The following is a 22,729-nucleotide window of genomic DNA, read 5'->3' on the forward strand; positions in this document are numbered from 1 at the left end:
GCACACAAATCTATTGCTCTCTTAACAAGAGAAAATAAGGAATGGATGATAGACCGGCTGCACACCAGGTGACGGGTACATAATATAAATATATTAAACTATATAAATATTTTAACTCCAAGTCTACACTACTACTACTACTTTATTGCTTATGCTTCCATCAACACGAGCACTATAGCTGCTGTTACGATTTACAACCTGTTATGGCTATACCCGTTATAAAATGTAGTTCATAAGTAATACAGACGTGTTAACTCGCTAGATTACAGATATAGTTGGAAAAAACATGGAAGTGCCATGTCTTGCTTGATAAACCAAATGTAACAGCTATAGCAAAGACAAGATTCACTCAATTAAAAAATGTTTTTATTAAATGACTAGAAAATGGGTGGCAGTGGGTAATGAACATGGTAAAACTTCCACCACCCAATACAGGAGCTGAGATGTGAGGGGGGTGGGTTATAGATTTATGGTCAGCTCCTTCTAAGTTCCTTTGTGCAAGATCACACCCCTTGTAGCTCTTACTCATCTTCTCCTTACTCATTTTTTTAAATCACAAACTCCAAGTTCACTTCAGTGTGAAGTAATAAGGCACTTGTGTAGGGGAAGCCAGTCCTGTTAAACCAACTTCTGTTGCTCCCCAAGGTGGAAGACAAAAATCGGAAGGATCAACAATGATTTTGACAGTCAAAGTATGAATTGATGGCAAAGATTTAATCCTATAGTTCCCCAGTGGGCAAGTAAAGAACATCAGTATATGGAGACCTCTGTCATTTGTCATCGCTATCAGAAGGGCTTGATTCACGCGGAAGGAGATGCCGCTGGCTTCTTTCCCACAGTTTGTGAATGCTTGTGGTCTCTGTATCGCTGCCACTTGTAGTGCTATCTCTGAAGCTGGCTAACGGGGGGCGCACTTTTGCACCTTTTACAGTTACTGAGCCCTCTATAGCTTTACGGAGCTGCAAACAAACAAGAAAACATGGATTAAAAATATGTAAACTGTGGGAACTTAGCACTGTCTAACACAACAAAATTACTAATCAATTACTAAGTTTTGTGAAACCAAAACTTAAGACAAATATGTTTAATACTGCCACACAAATAACTGAGTATTGTGAGTTAAAACATAGAAGAAAATGTGAGGGTAGATCAGTGTTAAGTGGTTGCCAACTGTTAATATAGGCTACTTATATTCTGGGTGTACTTTAGTTAAATAAAACTACAACCACTTTAGAATGCTAGCCGTGGTTACATCAGTTTTTAATGACTGATATATATATATGTACATACATACACTCACTATACTATGTGGGGTTTACCTCTCTCAAGGTCACCATTCCAATGAGACGTCCTATACTTGTCACATATGCATGATCCATCCCCAGCAACGAGAAAACTGTATGTGCCTACATGGAAGTAGATAATACGGGTAAATACAATAAAAGCAAAACAATAGGCATATAAATTCTATGATTTCTACATACTTTATGCAATGACGTTCTCTCCACCAGCTGGAAAGGTGCAGGGTCTATTTTGCAGTTGTTAAAGTTAATTGGTTCTTCCAGTTGCAGCTCTTCCCACTCTAATATCTGTGGGTGAGATACATATTGTAAACTTTAAAATATGATTGTACTTCAGGCACCATTTGTGTCACGATATCTACATTACATAAGTGGTTCATGGAAATGAATGACTGTGTCTCATTCTGAACGTGTAGCATTCCCTGTCAGAAGTTCTAAAGGTTATTTTCAAAGCACATATTTGAAAGATGTAACCTTGTGAATGATACTATGAGAATAACTAAGGAAATAAGAGCACATATTAATACAATATATCACTATAAATACTGTTACTATTTACCAAACTAGACTTCCCAAAGCAGCTGTAAAAATTTAGCACAAAACCTTTGCAATGTTTTTAGCTGTTTATCACAATGCAAAATAAAAGTTATGCTTACCTGATTAATTAATTGTGTTATGGTGAGAGTCCACCAGCCATCATGTGTGGGAATTCCCTTCCTGACCATTAGGTGGAGGCAAAAGATACCCCAACATACCAGAACTTTATATCCCTCCCACTTCCCCATAATCCTTAGTCATACATATAGCCAAGCAGATGAGAAAAAGAAGATTCAGGGGAAGTGGGTGAGATTTTTAAAGATCTAGTATGTTGGGGTATCTTGCCTCCTCCTAGTGGTCACTAGGGAAATTCCCACGTGTGACGACTTGTGAACATTCACCACATGATAAAAAAGGCTTAAATATTATGTTTTATGATTAGAAACAATCTTTTAAATAGACATCCATCCCAAGGTATTAGAATATTCATCATCTTTATGATAAAGTGGAATGAAAATCTTGTATTTTATCCAATAGCAGTCCAAAAATATTCATATTATGAATTAAAGGGACATAAAATTAAAACTTTCTATCATGCTTATGAATGTGCACTGAACATGTTAAAAACATTTTGAATGAAAAAGCGTATTGCTGTTTATTTTTATCTACATTTTTCTTGTTCCATATTTGTAATGCATTTATGCATAGAAAGCCTTATATATTTAGCTAACACTCAGGGACATTTCAGTTTCCGGTGTTTTGGTGACGACTTACTAGACAGTTTGCTAAAATACTTTGACAAAAGAAAATAAGATCTCTAACACACGCAACTTTATAACCTAGAATCCTTTTATGGTGTCCCCCTCCAGCATTTATTTTTTTACCATGAACATCTCTCCTTTATCAGAACTCAAGTCAAAATTGAAGGGGCATTAAACACACATTCCATTCACTGCACTATCTGAAGGAGACTTGCTGCACACATGCAAACCCATCAGCACTGGAATGCAGCAAAAACAACATTTTCAACATGGCAGCACCAATCACTAGAAGGTGGCGGGAATACCGTCAATACAATGCCTGTGGCATGTATTAAGTGTTTAATGTCTCTTCAAGTTTTTATTATTAAGACAGAGCATGACATTTTAAACCATCTTGCTTCTTTCTCTTGGTATCCTTTTTTGCAGAGTAGGCTCAGTATCAGCAATGCACTGCTGGGAACTAGCTGAACACATATGGTGAGCCAGTGACAGGAGGCATATATATGTCCAGCCAATAATTACCAACTAGCTCCCAGCAGTGCATCACGGCTCTTAAAGGGACACTGAACCCAATTTTTTTCTTTAATGATTCAGATAGAGCATGCAATTTTTTTTTTTTTTTAATATTTTTATTTTATACCAACAATGTCACAATTCAATAATAGAACAATCCAACCAAAACTGTATAACGATACGGACAAAAATCAACAAAAGTAAAAAACACAAGAACCCAGCATTACAATATTTGTGTCCATTCAACCTTATTAATACATAAGTGTTTCATACAATTAGGGTTGTCTATAATACATTATCCATTATATTCACCTCAGCTTTGTGAAACATTGTTGGAGTTTTTAACTTTTTCTTTTTTTTTAAATGAAAAACAAACAAAAAAGAAGAATATGGAAAGAAAGAAGAGGAAAAAAAAAAAAGGAAAGGACATAGCTTCTCTTCCTCCCCCCTCTCTTACCCATACCATACCATCACTACCAAATGCCCAATTGAACTATTTCAGAACTTTGGAATGGAGCTATCATATACTCTATTTCCTCCAGAGAAAAGCTTTTAATGAATTTTGACCATTTACTAAAGAAAATTACAATTTCTCGCTCGGAATTCAGATCTGTGGCAAGTTGCTTTATCCGGTATTGTTTCTTAAGGTAGTTTTTTACTTCATGTATTGTGGGTATGAATCTGGTTTTCCACTTTTTAAATATTAAATTTCTTGCGGCCAATATAACTAAATTAATTATTTTGGCGTCTTTGAAATTTTCCTTATTTCTTGCCAGAAGGATTATATTTAGAGGATTAAATTTAAACAGATCAGCTTTCACCCTTTTTAATAACCAGTATTCTAGTCTATTCCAGAATTGTTTAGTTTTTGGGCATGACCACACCATATGCATTAAGTCTGCGGCCACTAAGCTACATTTTGGGCATTTATTGAAATCATTGTTGTTCCATCTGTAGGCTTTATCTGGTGTGTAGTATGTTTGGTATAGGAGCTTTATATGGGACTCTCTCCAGGTTTCAGCAATAGTGGTGTCACGAAGGAGTATAAGGGATTTCATAATGTGCAATTCCTTATCTATGTTCATAGCCAGTTGGTCTGACCATTTTTGAGCTAGTTTCTCTATGTTATTGCTGCCTTCTTTAGAATTAAGATAGGTGTACCATGGAGAAATCGAACACTGACCTGCCTTAATCAAGGTTGGCCATGATTCCAATTTCCCCCAGGTCCATTTCCAGCTAAATTGAACTTGCAGTTGGCTAGTATAATGTCTGGCTTGCAGATATGCAAAAAAGTCTTGGTTGTCAAGATTGAATTCCAATTTCAGTTCTTGGAAAGATTTAATAATTCCTGACTCTAAATGATATAGCTGTGAGGCTAATTTGAGCCCTTGTTCCCGCCATCTCTTCAGATGTGGAGCTTGAGAACCCTCTTGGAATTCTGGGTTACCTATAAGAGTTTGGTATCTAGGAATATTCGTATTTATTCCTGCTAATGCTCCGATCTTTTTCCATGCTTGTATTATTACATATTGTGTTTTAAGAGTCTTTACCTGTTTAGGAATTAAGTGGGAAGGTGTATGTAATAGAGAAACTGGCTTCAGAGGATAGCTTATACTGTTTTCTAACCCATTATCCGTGAAATAGTCGGCTTCAGCTACCCAATCTGCCGCAATTCGGCCTAAAAAGACTAAGTTATAAAGATATAAGTTTGGAAGAGCTAGCCCAGCATATTGTTTTGCCAGGTATAATCTCTGCAATGCGATTCTAGGTTTTCTTGACTGCCATATAAATTTACGAAGCGCCTTATTAAATTTCTTAATATCTTGTGTTTTTATAAATAGCGGGAGATTTTGGAGAATATATGATATCTTTGGTAGAATTACCATTTTATATAAAGCGGTACGCCCCGAAAGAGAGAGAGGCAAATTTTGCCAGTCTCTCATTAATGTAATAGCGTTTACAATCGTTGGGATGATATTTAGGGAGTACCATTCTTGAGGATTGGCTGAGACTATTATCCCTAGGTATCTGAATGAATCAATAACTGTCTTAAATGGATTATTTATATATGAGGTATCGGTCTTTTTTAGCCAGAGTAATTCTGTTTTTTGTTTATTCATTCTATACCCTGCAAAATATCCAAATTGGTCAATTATTTTGAGCACTTCTGGAATACACTTGGAAGTATTAGAAACATATACTAGCAGATCGTCCGCGTATAAAGCCACTTTCAGCTCTTTATTGTATATTTTAATGCCTTCAATGTGTTTTCTAATTTTTATGGCTAGGGGTTCAATCGCCAAATCAAACAAGAGCGGCGAGAGTGGACATCCTTGTCTCGTGCCTTGCTCTAATCGAATACTCTTAGATTCTTGCCCATGCATAATTAGTTTTGATGATGCCTGGGAGCATAAATTATTTACTAAGTTCAGAAATTTATCTTGAAAACCGTATTGCTTCAGTGTGTTTAAAATATGATCATGGCTAACTCGATCGAAGGCCTTCTCTGCATCGATTGCTATTACCGCTGCGTCCGAGAGATTCTGGCCGAGCTTGCTTTCATTGTTTTTAAAATAATCGATTGATAGAAGAAGTTGTCTGATTTTAGATGAGGAACTCCTTTTTGAAAGAAATCCTACTTGGTCACTATGAATAACCTCAGCTAAACCTTTTTGCAATCTTTTGGCTAGAATTGAAGCGAATATCTTATAGTCCGTGTTCAACAATGCGATAGGTCTATAAGATTCTCTGCATTGTGGATCTTTCCCTGCTTTAGGTATGAGAATGGTGTGTGATGCTAGGAAGCTAGAGGGTATTTGATTATTTTGTTGGAACAAATGGTTAAAAAGGATAGTTAGTTGAGGGACGATTGTTTTGTCCAAACTTTTGTAAAATTCATTTGGTAGAGCGTCAGGACCTGGTGCTTTCTCTCCTTTCAAAGCTTGAATTGCCTGCGTTACTTCTAATTCTGTTATAGGAGCGTTCAGTGTCTGGTTAAATTCGGGAGAGATTTTTGTAATATCAATATCTTCCCAAAAGCTTTCCCTTATATTCATGTTGACTGGATTGGCCGAATAGACTGAGTTATAATATTGGAAAAAAGATTCGGTTATTTCCTCTGGTGAGGTAAGTAGTTTGCCATTAATTTGTATTGCTTCAACTATTTTCGAGGATCTCAAGTTTTTTTACTAATTTAGCCAACAATTTGCCTGATTTATTGCCATATTTATAAAGGTTAGCTTGGTATCTTAAGTTTGCTTGTGTAGAAGTAAGAGTTAAAAAAGTATCTCTATCCTCTTTAGCTTTGATGTATCTCTTCCAGTTCTCGTCTGTAGAGAGATTCAAATATCTATTGTAAGCATTAGTTACCGTAGTGATTACTTGTGTCTCTCTCAAGCGGGTTTCCCTTTTAATGTTTGCTATATATGCGATTATGTCCCCCCTCAATACCGCTTTTGCTGCTTCCCAAAAAATAACTGGGCTAGAGACCGAGTTTTTATTGTTATGAAGGTAGTCTTCCCATTTTCCTTTGAGCCACTCTCTAAACTTTATGTTCTTATTCAGATATTTAGGGAAGAAAAAGCTTTGCCTTCTGACTACTGTTTTTAGATCTGGGATATTCAAAGTGATTGGTGCATGGTCAGAAATCAGGATTTCTGCAATTTGTGCTTTAACCCCCTTTTGGTATAGACTATCATTGATTAACATAAGGTCAATCCTGGATAGAGATTTAGTTGTTTTGGAGTAGCATGTGTAATTTCTAATGTCAGGATTTTGTACCCTCCAAATGTCTCTGACTGCTAAATTCCGCATGATTGTTTTAAATATTTTGCTCTCTAGCTTGTCTTTCTTGTTTATCCTCTGTGTCCCTCCACTTCTTAATCTATCTAAAGGGGCTCGCGGTGACATATTAAAGTCCCCTGCTATGATTATATGACCTTCCGCTATTTGCAGAATTTTTGATTGGAGAGAGTCCCAAAATCCATATTCAATTATATTAGGTGCGTACAGATTACAAATAGTGTAGATTGAGTTTGAAATCTTTAATTTTAATATTATGAACCTGCTAAGTGGATCAATCAATGTGCCTAATTTTTCATAGTTTAACTTCTTCCCTATGAGAATAGCCACTCCCTTTTTCCTGTTAACTGAGGGAGCGAAGATGCATTCCGCCACCCAGGAAGTTTTCAGTTTTAGCGATTCTTCACTATTAAGATGAGTTTCTTGGATTAACGCTATGTGGGTGTTTGTTTTCTGTAAATGTGCCAGTATTGTTTTTCGCTTAATTGGTGATACAATCCCACCTATGTTCCATGAGGTAATTTTAATATCCTTATTCATGAAATTATTTTTAAATCTCTAACGATGATAATTGTGTAAGAGTTAGTCTATGGAGAGGAGGGCGCACATCGAGGTGGGGAGGAGGGAGAGAAGGGGAAAGAGAGAGAAAAAAAAAAAAAAAAAAGAAGAAAGAAAAAGAAATAAATTATCCTTAACGACACTATATAACATGTAGTCATTAGTTCTAGCTATTTGTCTAACTTGTGAGGATTTATCTTTTAGCCCCATATTCAGTTATCTTTTTCTCAGCTTCTTCTGCTGAGTCATAAAAAAATGTTTGACCTTCTAGTGTAAGTTTAAGTCTTGCTGGGAAGATGACAGTAGCCTGCCAGCCCAGTTTCAACATTTTGCCACAGACCGGGGAGAGCTCCCTCCTCCTCAAGGAGGTCTCTATGGAGAAGTCCTGGAATAACAAAATTTTGTTTTCATTATAGGAGATGGGTTGATTTTTGCGATAAAATTCAAGGAACATCATCTTATCCTGAAAGTTCAGGAACTTAGCGATAACAGGTCTCGGTCTAGCCAGATTATTTGAGGTATCAGGAGCTCTCCCCAATCTGTGAACCCTTTCGATCAGTATGGGAGTTTGTGTTGGGGGTATTTTTAACATTTGGGGTAAAACTTGTGTCATAACCTGCATAAGCTCGTCTTGTTTGAATGACTCTGGGAGGCCTATAATCCTAAAATTATTCCTCCTTGCTCTATTTTCTAAGTCTTCAATTTTAGCCTGAAGTTTAGAAATCATAAGCTGATTGTCTTCAGTTTTTGCCACATATGTATTTGTTGTATCTTCTAGGTCTGAGATTCTCTGCTCTGCTTCTTGGATTCTATTTGAGAATTGTCTGACCTCTAGGGTCAGAAGCGATATATCCTGTCTAATTTCATTTTTTAGCGAGTCAAATTTTGGGGCAATGGCTTCTAGTATACTGGCTACGAGGTTTTGTGTTTCATGTGAGCTCGAAATATTTTGAAATTTTGAGGGTGTTGTTTCTGTAATTGTCTCTGCCTGTGTTCCTGTAAGGTTCTTGTTCCTGCGATCCTTGTTTTTGGCTGTCATGTCTAAATTGGATTTACTCGTGAGTGATGGTGAAGTAATAAATTTATCCATAAACACCGAGGGAAAAAGAAAGAACCCAATAAGGGGGTTGGTGAGGACGTGCTATGTGACACTAGAAGTGCTAAGAACGTGATGGTGCTTTAAGCCCAATCGGGTGGATGCAGGGGAAAAAAAAAAAAAAAAAAAAAAAGAAGCGGGGAAGGAAGGAGTGAAGTGCAGGGGAGCTGTCGTGAGGAAAAGTGAAAAAAAAAGCGAAAAAAGAGAGAGAGATAATCGGGTGCCTCTCGTTCAGTGGTGTCCAATCCGTGATGGTTGTGAGTGCAATATTGTGAATTACAGCTTTAAGCTAGTTAGGTGAAGACCCTCGGTGTTTTGAACCCCAGTGCTACCCACGTGATAGTGTGTTCCGATGCTGAAAATCAAGGATGTAGGTTTTTACAAGCTTTATAGTTTTAGAACTGTTTTTTTTTTTTGTTTTGTTTTTTTCTTCTTTCTTCCCTTGTAGTTCCCTCTATGTTAACTTTCCAATCAACAGGGTGTATTCTACCTCTGTATTCAGTGGCTTAGTGTATTTATTCGTCTCTTGATCTAGTCCCTAGATGCCCTCCTATCCCCACCGGGAGAAGAGAGTTTGTTCACGCACTTATCTTACTGAGTTTTTGTAAATAAATAGAGGTTCACTGAACAATTTCTGTAGTTATCTAGTCTCAGACATTGTTCTTGCTTTGTCAAGCGAGACACTTATTATTTTATTTATTATTGATTATTAGGCTTTAGGGACTTGCTTTATTGCTCATGTTTTCGCAATTGCATGGGGGATATGCTGCCTGAATTTATCTTCCTGAGGATTACTCCAACTGATTCTTCCCCTTTCTTACCGCAAAACCCTTTAGGCCTATTGCATACCCTCACCTCTGCCCAGAATTTTACAGTTTTGTACACAGAATGTTAAAATAATAAGCCTATTAGCTAATCAATCAGATTATTGCGACTATAATTTTCAAGCTTACAACTACTTCTAGTTATTATGATGTATATATAGCCCTTCCCAGTACTAAATGTTCTGGCATTAAACAAGATTAAATATTTCACTTAGATTAGAGTGCTGTGTAATTGCTTGGGGTTTAAGTAGCTAGTTTCCTAAAACCCTTGGCTCTTATATTTTCAATATATTTTTTTTAAGCATTGTGCATAGATACATATACAAATAGTAACAATCAGTTAGTCTTTACACATGTAATCAATTCAAAGTGATGTTCGAGAGTCTTTGCTTTATACTTTCGTTTTTTAAAGCCACTGGGCATTAATTATAGTGTTTGTGTATGAACCAACCAGACATTAAATCATGCGGTACTTTTCAGGAAGCCAACAAAGTTTATAACAGTTTGCCCAGTAAATATAGCTGCCGTAGATCAGAAACAGAGAGTGAGAAGAGAACAAGCGTCTCTGAGCAAGATAATCAGCATAAATTGGTGCTACTGGACTTGTGATTTTCTCTCTTCCCTTATCTTTCTCACTCCTTCTCTCTGCTTTCCCCACTCTTCTTTTTCTGCTGTTGAGGGCCTCAATAAACTTGTGGTGCCTTGCTTTTTTGAGTGTGTTTTTTTTTTTTTTTTTCCTTTTTGCCCTGCTATAAGGGTATTTAATTTATGCGCCCCTTAGTTTAGTGTTTAATTCCCCTAAGCCAGTCTTTCCTTGCTCAGCCTTCAATAGCTCAGTGCCTTTTTTTTTTTCTTGTAACCCAACGTATGAGCTTTAAAATAAATAACTTTCTGTTCTGGCAAGGCTTGCCAACAATCTTAGTGCACGGAAGATTTATTTGAAAAACTTACCCCCTCTCATGCCGCCCGCTTGAAGAGTATGTAGTGGCTCTATTTCCCAACATACCTTGGCCTTTGAGGGAGCTGCCCGTACTCCTTGATGCAGCTTTGTGGGTATTTTGCTCCGCTGCCGTGCTCTCCAGCGGTCCCACCTCCTCTCGCGCAGCAGCGGTGGGAGAGGAGGGAGAGAAATCCTGGGGGGTCTCCCCAGACAGTAGGATCAGCTCTGGGCTTTACCCCGCTAGACAACCGCTGAGCCCGGTTCGCACTCACCACCTCCCACGCAGCACCGGTGGGGGAGGGGGAGGCGACCGCTGCAGTTTGATGACGAGTCTGGTGCTGCGCTGGGAGCTGCCGGAGTCCTTGCCAGTGTATTGTGACGTCCTCAGCGGGGTAAGATCAGTTGGCGCGGCGGCAATGAGAAGAGGGAAGGGGAAATCCTGCGCAGTGGGCTACTTACAACCCCATTCCAAAGATAGCCGGGGGAACGATCACCCTTGGAGTTACCCAGGCCTTGTGCCTTTGCCTTTGGGTCTGTATAACAAAGAGTGGAGTGTTTTTTAACGAGCAGACCGTTTTAATCACTCATCCTCAGTTAGTTTCTCCAGTTAGGTTAAGGATAGTTTCTTTTAATGGGTGTCTAGGTGCTGTGACAGTGGGATGTAGTTCCACTGTCCTTGGTTCCGGTAATGATGTTTCTTTTTCGATCCGCTACACAGCCTCCTATGTGGGTTAAGGCGCGGGATTCCCCCCGCCAAGAGCTGAAGGGCTGGAGAGCAGAGCTCAGGTGCACAGGTGCATGCACTTAGCTCCTCCTCCACTGGAAAACCACAGGATCAGAGCATGCAATTTTAAGCAACTTTCTAATTTACTCCTATCATCAATTTTTCTTCGTTCTCTTGCTATCTTTATTTGAAAATCATGAATGTAAATCTTAGCAGCCAGCCCATTTTAGGTTCAGCACCATGGATAGCGCTTGCTTATTGGATGCTGACATTTACCGACCAATAAGCAAGCATAACCCAGGTTCTCAACCAAAAATGGGCCGGCTCCTATGCATCACATTCCTGTTTTTTAAATAAAGATAGCAAGAGAACAAAGAATAATTGATAATAGGAGTAAATTAGAAAGTTTCTTAAAATTGAATACTCTATCTGAATTATTAAAGAAAAAAAATGCGTTTAGTGTCCCTTTAAGTCTACATATATATGCCCTTTAACAAAGCATAACAAGAGAACAAAGCAACTAATAATAGAAGAACATTTTAAAAAAAGAAAATTTATGCTTACCTGATAAATTTGTTTCTTTTTAGACACGATGAGTCCACGGATTTCATCCTTACTTGTGGGATAACGCCTCCTGGTCAGCAGGAGGAGGCAAAGAGCACCACAGCAGAGCTGTTAAATAGCTCCTCCCTTCCCTCCCACACAAGTCATTCGACCAAAGTTAGGAAGAGAAAGGAAAAGCCAAGGTACAGAGGTGTCTGAAGTTAAACCAAAATAATAACCTGTCTCATAGAACAGGGCGGGCCCTGGACTCATCGTGTCTAAAAAGAAAAATTTATCAGGTAAGCATACATTTTCTTTTCATTTTAAAGAAACGATGAGTCCACGGATTTCATCCTTGTGGGATACAATACCAAAGCTATAGTACACGGATGATAAGGGAGGGAAAAGACAGGGAACTTAAACGGAAGGCACCACTGCTTAAATAACCTTTCTCCCAAAAACAGCCGAGGCAAAGGTATCAAATTTGTAAAATTTAGAAAAAGTGTGAAGAGAGGACCAAGTTGCAGCCTTGCAAATCTGTTTTTTTGAATGCAACAGCCCTAGTTGAATGAGCCGTAATTTTTTCAGGAGGCTGCTGTCCAGCAGTCTCATATGCAAAACGGATGATACTCTTCAACCAAAAAGAAAGAGAGGTACCCGTAGCTTTCTGAACCTTACGTTTTCCCGAAATAAATGACAAATAAAGAAGACGATTGACGAAACTCCTTAGTCGCTTGTAAATAAAATTTTAAAGCACGGACTACATCCAAATTGTGTAGTAGGCGTTCCTTCTGAGAAGAAGGATTAGGACACAAGGAAGGAATAACAATCTCCTGATTAATGTTTTTGTCTGAAACAACCTTAGGAAGAAAACCAAGTTTAGTACGTAACACCACCTTATCCGAATGAAAAATAAGGTAAGGAGAATTATATTGTAAAGCCGAAAGCTCAGACACTCTCTGAGCAGAAGAAATGGCAACAAGAAACAAAACTTTCCAAGATAATAACTTAACATCTATGGAATGCATAGGTTCAAACGGAACCCCTTGAAGAACTTTAACAACTAAATTCAAACTCCATGGAGGAGCAATTGGTTTGAACACAGGCCTGATTCTAATCAAAGCCTGACAAAAAGATTGAATATCTGGTACATCTGCTAGACACTTGTGTAACAAAATAGATAAGGCAGAGATCTGACCTTTTAGGGAACTCGCTGATAACCCCTTCTCCAATCCTTCTTGGAGAAAAGACAAAATCCTGGGAATCCTAACTCTACTCCATGAGTAGCCCTTGGATTCGCACCAATAAAGATATTTGTGCCATATCTTATGGTAAACTTTCCTAGTTACTGGCTTACGCGCCTGAATTAAAGTATCTATGACCGAATCAGAAAACCCTCGCTTGGATAAGATTAAGCATTCAATCTCCAAGCAGTCAGCTGCAGAGAAACTAGATTTGGGTGACCGAAGGGACCCTGAATGAGAAGGTCCTTCCTCAATGGAAGCTTCCAAGGTGGCAGAGATGACATGTCCACCAGATCGGCATACCAAATCCTGCGAGGCCACACAGGAGCAATGAGGATCACTGATGCCTACTCCTGTTTTATTTGATCAATAACCCGAGGAAGGAGCGCAACCGGGGGGAATAGATATGCTAGGCTGAAAGACCAAGGAACCGCCAAGGCATCTATCAGCTTGGCCTGGGGGTTCCTGGACCTGGACCCGTATCTCGGAAGCTTGGCATTCTGATGAGATGCCATGAGATCCAACTCCGGCCGACCCCATCTGAGAATCAGGCTGGAGAATATTTCCAGATGGAGTTCCCAACCACCTGGATGAAAAGTCTGTCTGCTCAGAAAATCTGCCTCCCAGTTGTCCACCCCTGGGATGTGGATCACCGACAGATGGCAAGAATGGGCATCCACCCACTTAATTATCTTGGCCACTTTGGTCATCGCTAAAGAACTCCTTGTTCCTCCCTGATGATTGATGTAGGCCACTGTCGTTATGTTGTCCGACTGGAATCTGATGAATTTGGCCGAAGCCAACTGAGGCCCAGCCTGAAGTGCATTGAAGATCGCCCTCAGCTCTAGAATGTTGATGGGAAGAAGAGACTCTGTCTGAGTCCATACTCCCTGAGCCTTTAAAGAGCCCCATACTGCTCCCCATCCTAAAAGGCTGGCATCCGTCGTCACAATCACCCATGAAGGTCTGCGAAAGCATGTCCCCTGGGATAGATGATCCAGAGATAACCACCATTGAAGAGAGTCCCTCGTCTCTTGATCTAGGGTTATTCGAGGAGACAAATCTGAATAATCTCCATTCCACTGCCTGAGCATGCTTAGCTGCAGAGGCCTGAGATGAAACCGAGCAAACGAGCTATGTCCTGTAACATGACTGTAGCAGAAACTTGAGAAGAAGTACATGGCATTGCTTGAGCGGGCGTTAAGGGCTGTGTCATACTCTGCATCTCATCGTTAGACTCCTGAGAAGCATCCGCTTTGGACAATTTTTTTTATCAAAGAAAATCTTTTCTCTATAGTGTAAAGCCCTCTCAATGCATGAGGGACAAAAATGAACAGGAGGTTCCACATTGGCATTCAAACACATGGCACATTTAACATTCTGGACATCCTCCAAGTCCATGATAATTAAGAAGAAAAAAAAACAACATTTTTACCAACCACTCTCTTATCAAAATGTGATAAAAAACAAGAATGTGCAAACACTAATGTAAAAAACGTCTTTCTTCATACATCCTGAAAAATAACAGGATACTGTGCCTTTAAAAGTAAAAATGCAACAATTTTACAGTGCTAGATAATCTTTAAACCATATCTTTACTATGCCTGAAAGAAAAAAAGAAATGACACCTCCTCACCTCAACAGCTCTGCTGAGGCACCTACCTGCCCCCCGGTTGTCCGACCATTCTCCTCAGCAAACTTCTGATCAGGTCTCAGAATGCTAAAAACTGTACTGCCCTGTATAGGAGCTTTGTATGTGAGAAGCTCCAGAAAATATATCACCAAGCATCTTGCCCAGTGCCTATAAACGTAGTCTAGCAGGGGAGCCCTCACCTTAAAGAACCCATGTCCCCCATTAACAGAGCCCCATGCTTAGGCCTGTAAAAATGCTCCAGTATGAGAGCCATAGAAACTGTCATGTAGGGGAAGCCCTTCACCTAGAGAGCCCATGTTCCCAATGCAATATGAAACATAAAGTGCAGAGTCCTCTCTGAGATAATATAAGGCCCAGAGTAATAAAGACTGCACTTACCTTGATGCTGTCCGACAGCAGGACAGCTCCAAAAGAATTAAGAGGTCCTATCCCTCCTTTAGCCCTGTGGACACAGAAAGGGCCTGAGTTAGTATCTGCTTGGGCCATCACAAGAAGGGTAGCATCACAGTATGGGAAGCGCAGTGAGAATTATGTCCCACCATTTCCCATTGCTCTAAAGCCACCAATAGCTCTACTCTAGAGACTGACATGGACTACGGCTACACCCTAGAATAAAACAACACCCTCTGGCACTACTTTAAAAATAATAAACTCTTGATTGAAGAATCTAACACCTCACTTTACCTCTTCCTATCACTAACACAGGCAAAGAGAATGACTGGAGTGGGAGGGAAGGGAGGAGCTATATATACAGCTCTGCTGTGGTGCTCTTTGCCTCCTCCTGCTGACCAGGAGGCGTTATCCCACAAGTAAGGATGAAATCCGTGGACTCATTGTGTCTTTAAAAAGAAAAATTGTTTCAAACGGTATACTTCCATGTCCCTTTAAGCAAAACGCATCTTCTTGAAAAACTCCTTTTATACTTAATAGCTCTAGTTTCTGTAACTCGTAATTCACCTCTATGCACATGCTCATAATCTAATGTAACCTGCATTTAAATGCCAGTATCAAAATATACACAACATTCAATGGGTTAGTCAAAGCTTTGTGCCTTGTGAAATCTAATTATCTTATTTATAAATCCATTAGCATTTAAAAGGGATATGAAACCAACATTTTTCTTTCATTATACAGATAGATCATGCAATTTTATCAACTTTCTAATTTACTTCTATTATCAATTTTTTTTCGTTCTATTGGTATTTTTTGCTGAAAAGCAGGGACGTATTCTTAGGAGTTGGCCCATTTCTAGAGCACTATATGGCAGCAGTTTTGCAAGAATGTTATCCATTTGCAGCAGCACTATTTCCTGCCATTTAGTGCTACAGATGCCTACTTCGGTATCTCTTCAACACAGAATATCATGGGAAGGAAGCAGATTTAATAATGGAAGTAATATGGAAACTTTAAAAAAAAAAAAAGGTATGCTCTGTCTGGATCACAGAAGAAAATCTTTGGGTTTCATATCCCTTTAAATATCACTGACACCTGGATTTTTTTTTTTTTTTTACAGTTTTCTTGTGTTGATCAATACTTCTCAAAGCTCACAACCCAACTGCTTCCACATCATCAAAGTTTAGAAGCTCTTCCCATTGTTTTGCCCATTGGGAAAAAAATCCAACACAATCTGATAACCATTAAGCTGACATTGTCCACCTTTCAGCATTGACAATTATTTTCTTTCACACTACAAACATATGTAATATTTTTAAGATATCATCTCCCTTCAACCTTTACTATTTCATACAAAGAAAACTACACCTTATTGTGGTTTCCAACTTTTTAATATACCTTTGGTGAGTACTTAAAATACATGTGACACCCTCCTTTTTTATGTGCTTGTTACACTGCAAGGACTATCTCAATGCAAAACAACCACAGGCTGAGTTTCTCATCCATATCCCTGCACTGTTCCAACACTTTCCAGAGCCAATGGCCCATATACTTAAAGGGACTATCTAGTAAAAAATAAACTTTCATGATTCAGGTAGGGCATGTAATTGTAAACAACATTCCAATTTACTTTATCTTTTTGCTTTGTTCACTTGGTATTCTTAGTTGAAAGCTAAACCTATGTAGGCTCATATGCTAATTTTTTAGCCTTTGAAGGCCATCTCTAATCTGAATTCATTTTGAGTTTTTCACAACTAGAGGGCATTAGATCATGTCTGCTATATAGATAACATTGTGCTCATGCATGTGGAGTTACCTAGGAGTCAGCACTGATTGGCTAAAATGCAAGTTTGTCAAAGAACTGAAATAAGGGGGCAGTCTACAGAGGCTTAGATACAAGGTAATCATAGAGGTAAAAAGTATATTAATATAACCATGTTGGCCGTGCAAAACTGGGGAATGGGTAATAAAGGGATTACCCTTTTAAACAATAACAATTCTGGTGTAGACTGTCCCTTTAATTTAATACGGAAGCGGACTCATTACACAAACAATTTTCATATAACATGTTAGTCTCAACTAGATTATCCTTGTTACAGTAGATGAAGTGTCCATGCTGCTAATAGCAATGAGTTGTTGTTCAATACCAAAAAGACCAGAGACTTGAGGGTAGCTGTAAATTCAGTGAACCTTAGCCAAATCTAACCCTAGTCCCCAACAACACTCTGAGCAGTGATGTTATCTCTCTTGTCCCCAGTAATACACAGAGCAATGATTTTAACCCTCTTATTGCCAGTACAACAGTTATTACTGTAAACAATTATTACCCCAACAGTTGCTCACCTGTTGGAAACCAATATCATGAAGCTCCTGGCTGATGTTGCTTCCAGAGGCAATTTGGGACTCTATAATGAGTGATACAACAGGTGATAGTTCGCTATGTATTTCAACACTTAGCCAGCACCACTCTGCATTTGCGTGGTCTACCACTTTGTGGCTGGGCTGTTGTTGCTCCTAGATGCTTTTATTTCATAATAATGGCACTTACAGTTGACCTGGGCAGATCTAGTAGGGCAGAATTGTTACAAACTAATTTGTGGCAAAGGTGGCATCCTATGCCAAAGTCACTGAGTTTTTCAGTATGGCCCATTGTACTGCCAATGTGCTGAATTTTATGCATCTGTAGCAATTGGTGTGGCTGAAACACCTGAACTTACTAGTAGGGGTGTCTGCATACTTTTGCCATATACTGTACTGCATTTGTAAGCCTTGCATTTATTCAAAACTCTTAAATGTGATAAACTGCTATAGACTTTACAGAATTTTGCTGTAGATTCCACCCAGGATCAGAAATTATATATATATATATATATATATATATATATATATATATATATATATATACATACATACATACATACATACATACATACACACACACATACACACACACACACTTACATACATAACTATATATATATATACATAACTATATATATATAAAAAACTATATATATATATATATAAACATAACTATATATATATATATATATATACACACATACACATAACTATATATATATATATATATATATATATATATACACATACACATAACTATATATATATATATATATATATATATATATATACACATACACATAACTATATATATATATATATATATATATATATATACATACACATAACTATATATATATATATATATATATATATATATATATACATACACATAACTATATATACAGTATATATATATATATATAGTTAGTTATTGATTGATTTATATATTTAGGTTTGGTATCTTGAGAAATTATTATTTAATGTGAAGAATTGGATACATTGCTGATTCCTTACAAATTCTATTACACATAGGACTGTTGTGTTCATAGTCATTTGATATGGCAATATTTCCTTGCAACTGAGATAAATATGCTTGTAGATTCTGCTTTCCTGGAATATAAATTACTATTATGTTCATGATTTGACAGCTATTGTCCCCGTTGCTGCATTTTTTAGGACTCTACAGAAACATGTGGTATAAGCCTCAGTCAAGAATTGTGCACAATGTTGTAACACCAGACTGATTACTAATACTGGAGAACATTCACTGATAATCTGCTTCTAGGGCCTATATTTATCAAAGTCTGGCGGACCTGATACGACAGTGCGGATCAGGTCCGCCAGACCTCACTGAATACGGAGAGCAATACGCTCTCCCTATTCAGCATTGCACCAGCAGCTCACAAGAGCTGCTGGTGCAACGCCGCCCCCTGCAGACTCGCGGCCAAAGGGCCGCCAGCAGGGGGTGTCAATCAACCCGATCGTACTCGATCAGGTTGATTTCCGGCGATGTCTGTCCGCCTGCTCAAGGCAGGCAGACAGGTTATGGAGCAGCGGTCTTTGATTCCCCCGTGAAACACGGGGAATCAAGCTCCATTCGGAGCTTCATAGATAGGCCCCTATGGCATTACATTTGCCTCAAGTTATCTTTTGATGTAGAATTATGCCCCAAAAATGTTGTTCCAATAATTAAATAAAAAATTAAAACAAATATACAAAATGAAAGAAAGAGTGAAAGACACATCAGCTCTTAACTAAAACATCTCCTATGAGTAAAACAATAGCAATTAAATGAAATGAAACCCAATTTTTTTATGATTCAGATAGCAAGCACATTTAAGCAACTTTCTAATTTACTCCTAATATCACATTTTTCTCGTTCTCTTGGTATCTTTATTTGAAAAAGCAGGAATGTAGGTTTAGGAGCCAGCCCATTTTTAGTTCAGCACCCTGGGTTGCACCTGCCAACTGGTGGCTACATTTAGAAAAATTGATAATTGGGAGTGAATTAGAAAGTTGCTTAAAATTGCATGCTCTATCTGAATCATGAAAGAAAAAAAAACTGTGCTCATATCCCTTTAATAAACTGTAATTTACTTACATCTCTTGATTCATTCCTTTAAGTAGCACTAACCAATGCAGATGGTTCTCCTGTAATGGAGGAAGACAGAAAGCCCTACCTGTCTACCCATTCTTCCTAAATAACTCAAATTTATATTCAGAAGCCAGGCATAACAAAAGGGGGAACAGTGTTTGGTGAAGGCTACTTAGTGGACTGGGCTAATATATGGAAAATACTGTAGATATGACTGCATTGTGTTGTGTTGCCATAGTAACAATCACCAACAAAGAAATACCAAAAGTAACAAATATAAAGACAATCAGAATAGAAAGAAAATATACAAGTATGAAATGCACGCTGTAGAACATGATGGCCCAATGTGTAGTGTCTCAGGAAAGTGAAGTGAACTCCATGCAGCCGCATTGCAAAGATATCAAGATATTAAGATATCAGTCTTTATTGCTTATGAAGCAGAAACTGCCCTAATAAAGTCACAGGTCACGATGATGCAACAAGATTTTTAAAGATTTAATAGCTAGGCAGCCTTTCTACTCAAAATGAAGGCAAAGAGATGTCTTGAGAAGCATTAATATCTAACACAACCTTACATAAGAAATTTGGATCTAGGCAGAGAAATAACTTGTCTTAATGAAAGACTAAGGGCCAGATTACAAGTGGAGCGCTAAATATCGCTTTTGCTGCTATCTTTATTTTTTAATAAAATAGGACACTTGATTTTGGGGCATATTGGTTAATTTTATAAGCACTAATTGCTACTGCGAGCTTGTTATGGCTGGTTATTTAAAGCTTGCTCGCAAACGGGCAAATGTGCCCGTTTGTGGGCGTGCAATAAATAAGCACTCCACTTGTAATCTAGCCCTAAATAGGGGGGAAAAAGAATATATGTTTGCTTATCAGCTTGGGTACCGCAGCCTCAGATTGAGGTCGCAGTCACGTTTCAAGCATCAGCAGCACATTTTCTGGAGTGCCGTAGGCCTTCCTTCTAGGCTGTATATAAGCTTTAACTTGCAATAATTGATTGATTGTACTTCTGAAATCCAAGGATGTCTCATGTGATTAGAAAGACCAGCCCTTTTTACTCAGCACTGCACAGTTTTTAACTCAATGAGTGCAATTATTGGAGGTCTGCATAATGAAGAGGGGTTTTCTCTAAGTGATAGGGAAACAGAGGGAGATTTAAAGGGTGGTCTATCACTAGATTAAAATTAGAGGAAAAGTAGAAAATACATAAAGCTGCTAACAATTATATTCCTGGAATTTCCTGTCAGAGTGGCAATAGATTAAAAAAAAAAAAAAACGTGTTGGTTGAGACTCCAATCTGCCATTAAAACAGACAGGTTATTTGCTTGGATGCTGTTTGTGCCTGATGGATGAACCACTATTACGCTGAAATGTTGGGATTATTTCAAAATCGGTTGTGTACATTGCAGATATTTTGTCTGAGAGAAACCATCCTAGAATGTGAACGGGAGTCAAGTCCAGAGCAAATATCTGGAAAACCAATTTGAATAGTGTACAGCCATCGTCACCTAGCCCACGTGATCACTGTGTCCATATGGGACTCATCCATGAATGAGCTGCCACTCGACTAAGACTTAAAATGCTGATGAAATAGAGATAGGCAGAAGGACCATGAACAGGAAGGAAATTCTCCTCCCCCCAAAAAAGTCTTTGTCTGGTTGGGCATCAAATGTTTCTTTTCTATTACTGGATAGGAAATTCATGCTAAAATTTGTGTTTGCCAGCTATAAAGCCACAATATGACAATTAGAGATAATTAATAGCTTAAATGCCCCTTTTTTAAATGTGACCAACAGTTTAGTGGGATGCTCATATAGTCCCCTATTTATCAACCCGTCAACTTACTTGCATTCGCCGGCACCAATATGCTCGCCTAAGATCGCCTAACATCGCTGCCGCGGACCTGAATACGTTCTCCAAATTTACCAAAAAAGCTGTCAAAAAGCTGCGCACCAAGTACGGGGCGATGAGCAGCGGATTGTTGTTAACTAACAGTCATCGATCTCGCTGCTCTTCGGCTTTTTTCCATCTTTATTGGTATACTGTCACTAAACACCCACACTATACTAAAATGTTTTACCCCTATACCACCGCTCCCGGACCCCGCCGCAACTAAATAAAGTTATTAACCCCTAAACCGGAGCCCACTGCCACCTACATTATACTTATTAACCCCTAATCTGCCGCCCCCTACACTGCCGCCACCTACATTATGTTATTAACCCCTAATCTGCTGCCACCTACATAACACTTATTAACCCCTAATCTGCCGTCAGGGCCGCAACTAGAAATTTTGGGGCCCCTAACTTAACCATTGCTCAGGGCCCCCCCTCTCCTTTGACATGTGCAATTTTTGACCAAGTGACTAAAACGTATATGCACTTTATTCTTAAGTGTCTATTTAAACTTGGAAATGTTGTAATGGTAGTAACATACACACACAGACACACTCATACACTGAAACACACACAAACTCACACATAAGGATTCACATACAGACACTCTAGCAGACACGCAAAGAAACACACTAAGAGACAGGCACCCAAACAGACACTCAGCACTTGCTTACATTGACCTGACAAGTAATGAGGTAAACTACAGTTTTGTAAAAAAGGAAAACAAAATATGGAGTTATCTTTTTGTAAAGGAAGATGACAACTAAATGATGACAACAGCATGCAGTGGCTGAAAGGAAGGGCCCTGAACTGCCCAAACAATAATTTAAAGGTTAAATGGTGGAATGGTGACTTCCAGAAAGGTCTCCTTAGTCTCAAAGTCTGTAGAAAGATGTGAATAATCAGTAGTAAGGTCAAAATGTCCTACAAAGGAACAGACAATGGACACACACACACACACAAACTTGCACATACACCCAAGGAAACACCGACAGAGACAGCCTCAGAAAACACACAAAGACATACACACACACACAGAGACACCCACATAAAACACACAAAGATATACACGCACAGAGAGACAACCACATAAAACACAGAAATACATATATACACACACCCTCACTGAGACATCCACAGAAAACACACAAAGACATACACACACCCTCACAGAGACACCCACAGAAAACACACACCCTCACAGAGACATCCACAGAAAATACAGAAATACATACATATATATATATATATATATATATATATATATACACACACACCCTCACAGAGACATCAACAGAAAACACAGAAATACACACCCACCCTCACAGAGGCATCCAGAGAAAATACACACACACAGAGACACCCACATAAAACACACAAAGATATACACACACAGAGAGACAACCACATAAAACACAGAAATACATATATACACACACCCTCACTGAGACATCCACAGAAAACACACAAAGACATA

The 22,729-nt window shown here is 38.6% G+C and overlaps 1 protein-coding gene across 1 annotated transcript in view; it reads right to left on the reverse strand.

Moving 5' to 3' along the window:
• Positions 1-348: 348 nt before the first annotated feature.
• CLCN2 (chloride voltage-gated channel 2) overlaps positions 349-22,729 on the reverse strand; it is a 385,429-nt gene continuing 363,048 nt past the window's right edge. Inside the window, exons 21-23 of the mRNA XM_053710346.1 lie at positions 1,485-1,589; positions 1,320-1,406; positions 349-959 (exon numbers count right to left, since the gene is read on the reverse strand). Of these exons, the coding sequence (XP_053566321.1) occupies positions 771-959; positions 1,320-1,406; positions 1,485-1,589 (381 nt within the window). The 3' untranslated portion in view covers positions 349-770. The remainder of the gene's footprint in view (positions 960-1,319; positions 1,407-1,484; positions 1,590-22,729) is intronic.

This window comes from Bombina bombina, chromosome 4, assembly GCF_027579735.1.
Source record: "Bombina bombina isolate aBomBom1 chromosome 4, aBomBom1.pri, whole genome shotgun sequence".
Classification (NCBI taxonomy): domain Eukaryota; kingdom Metazoa; phylum Chordata; class Amphibia; order Anura; family Bombinatoridae; genus Bombina; species Bombina bombina.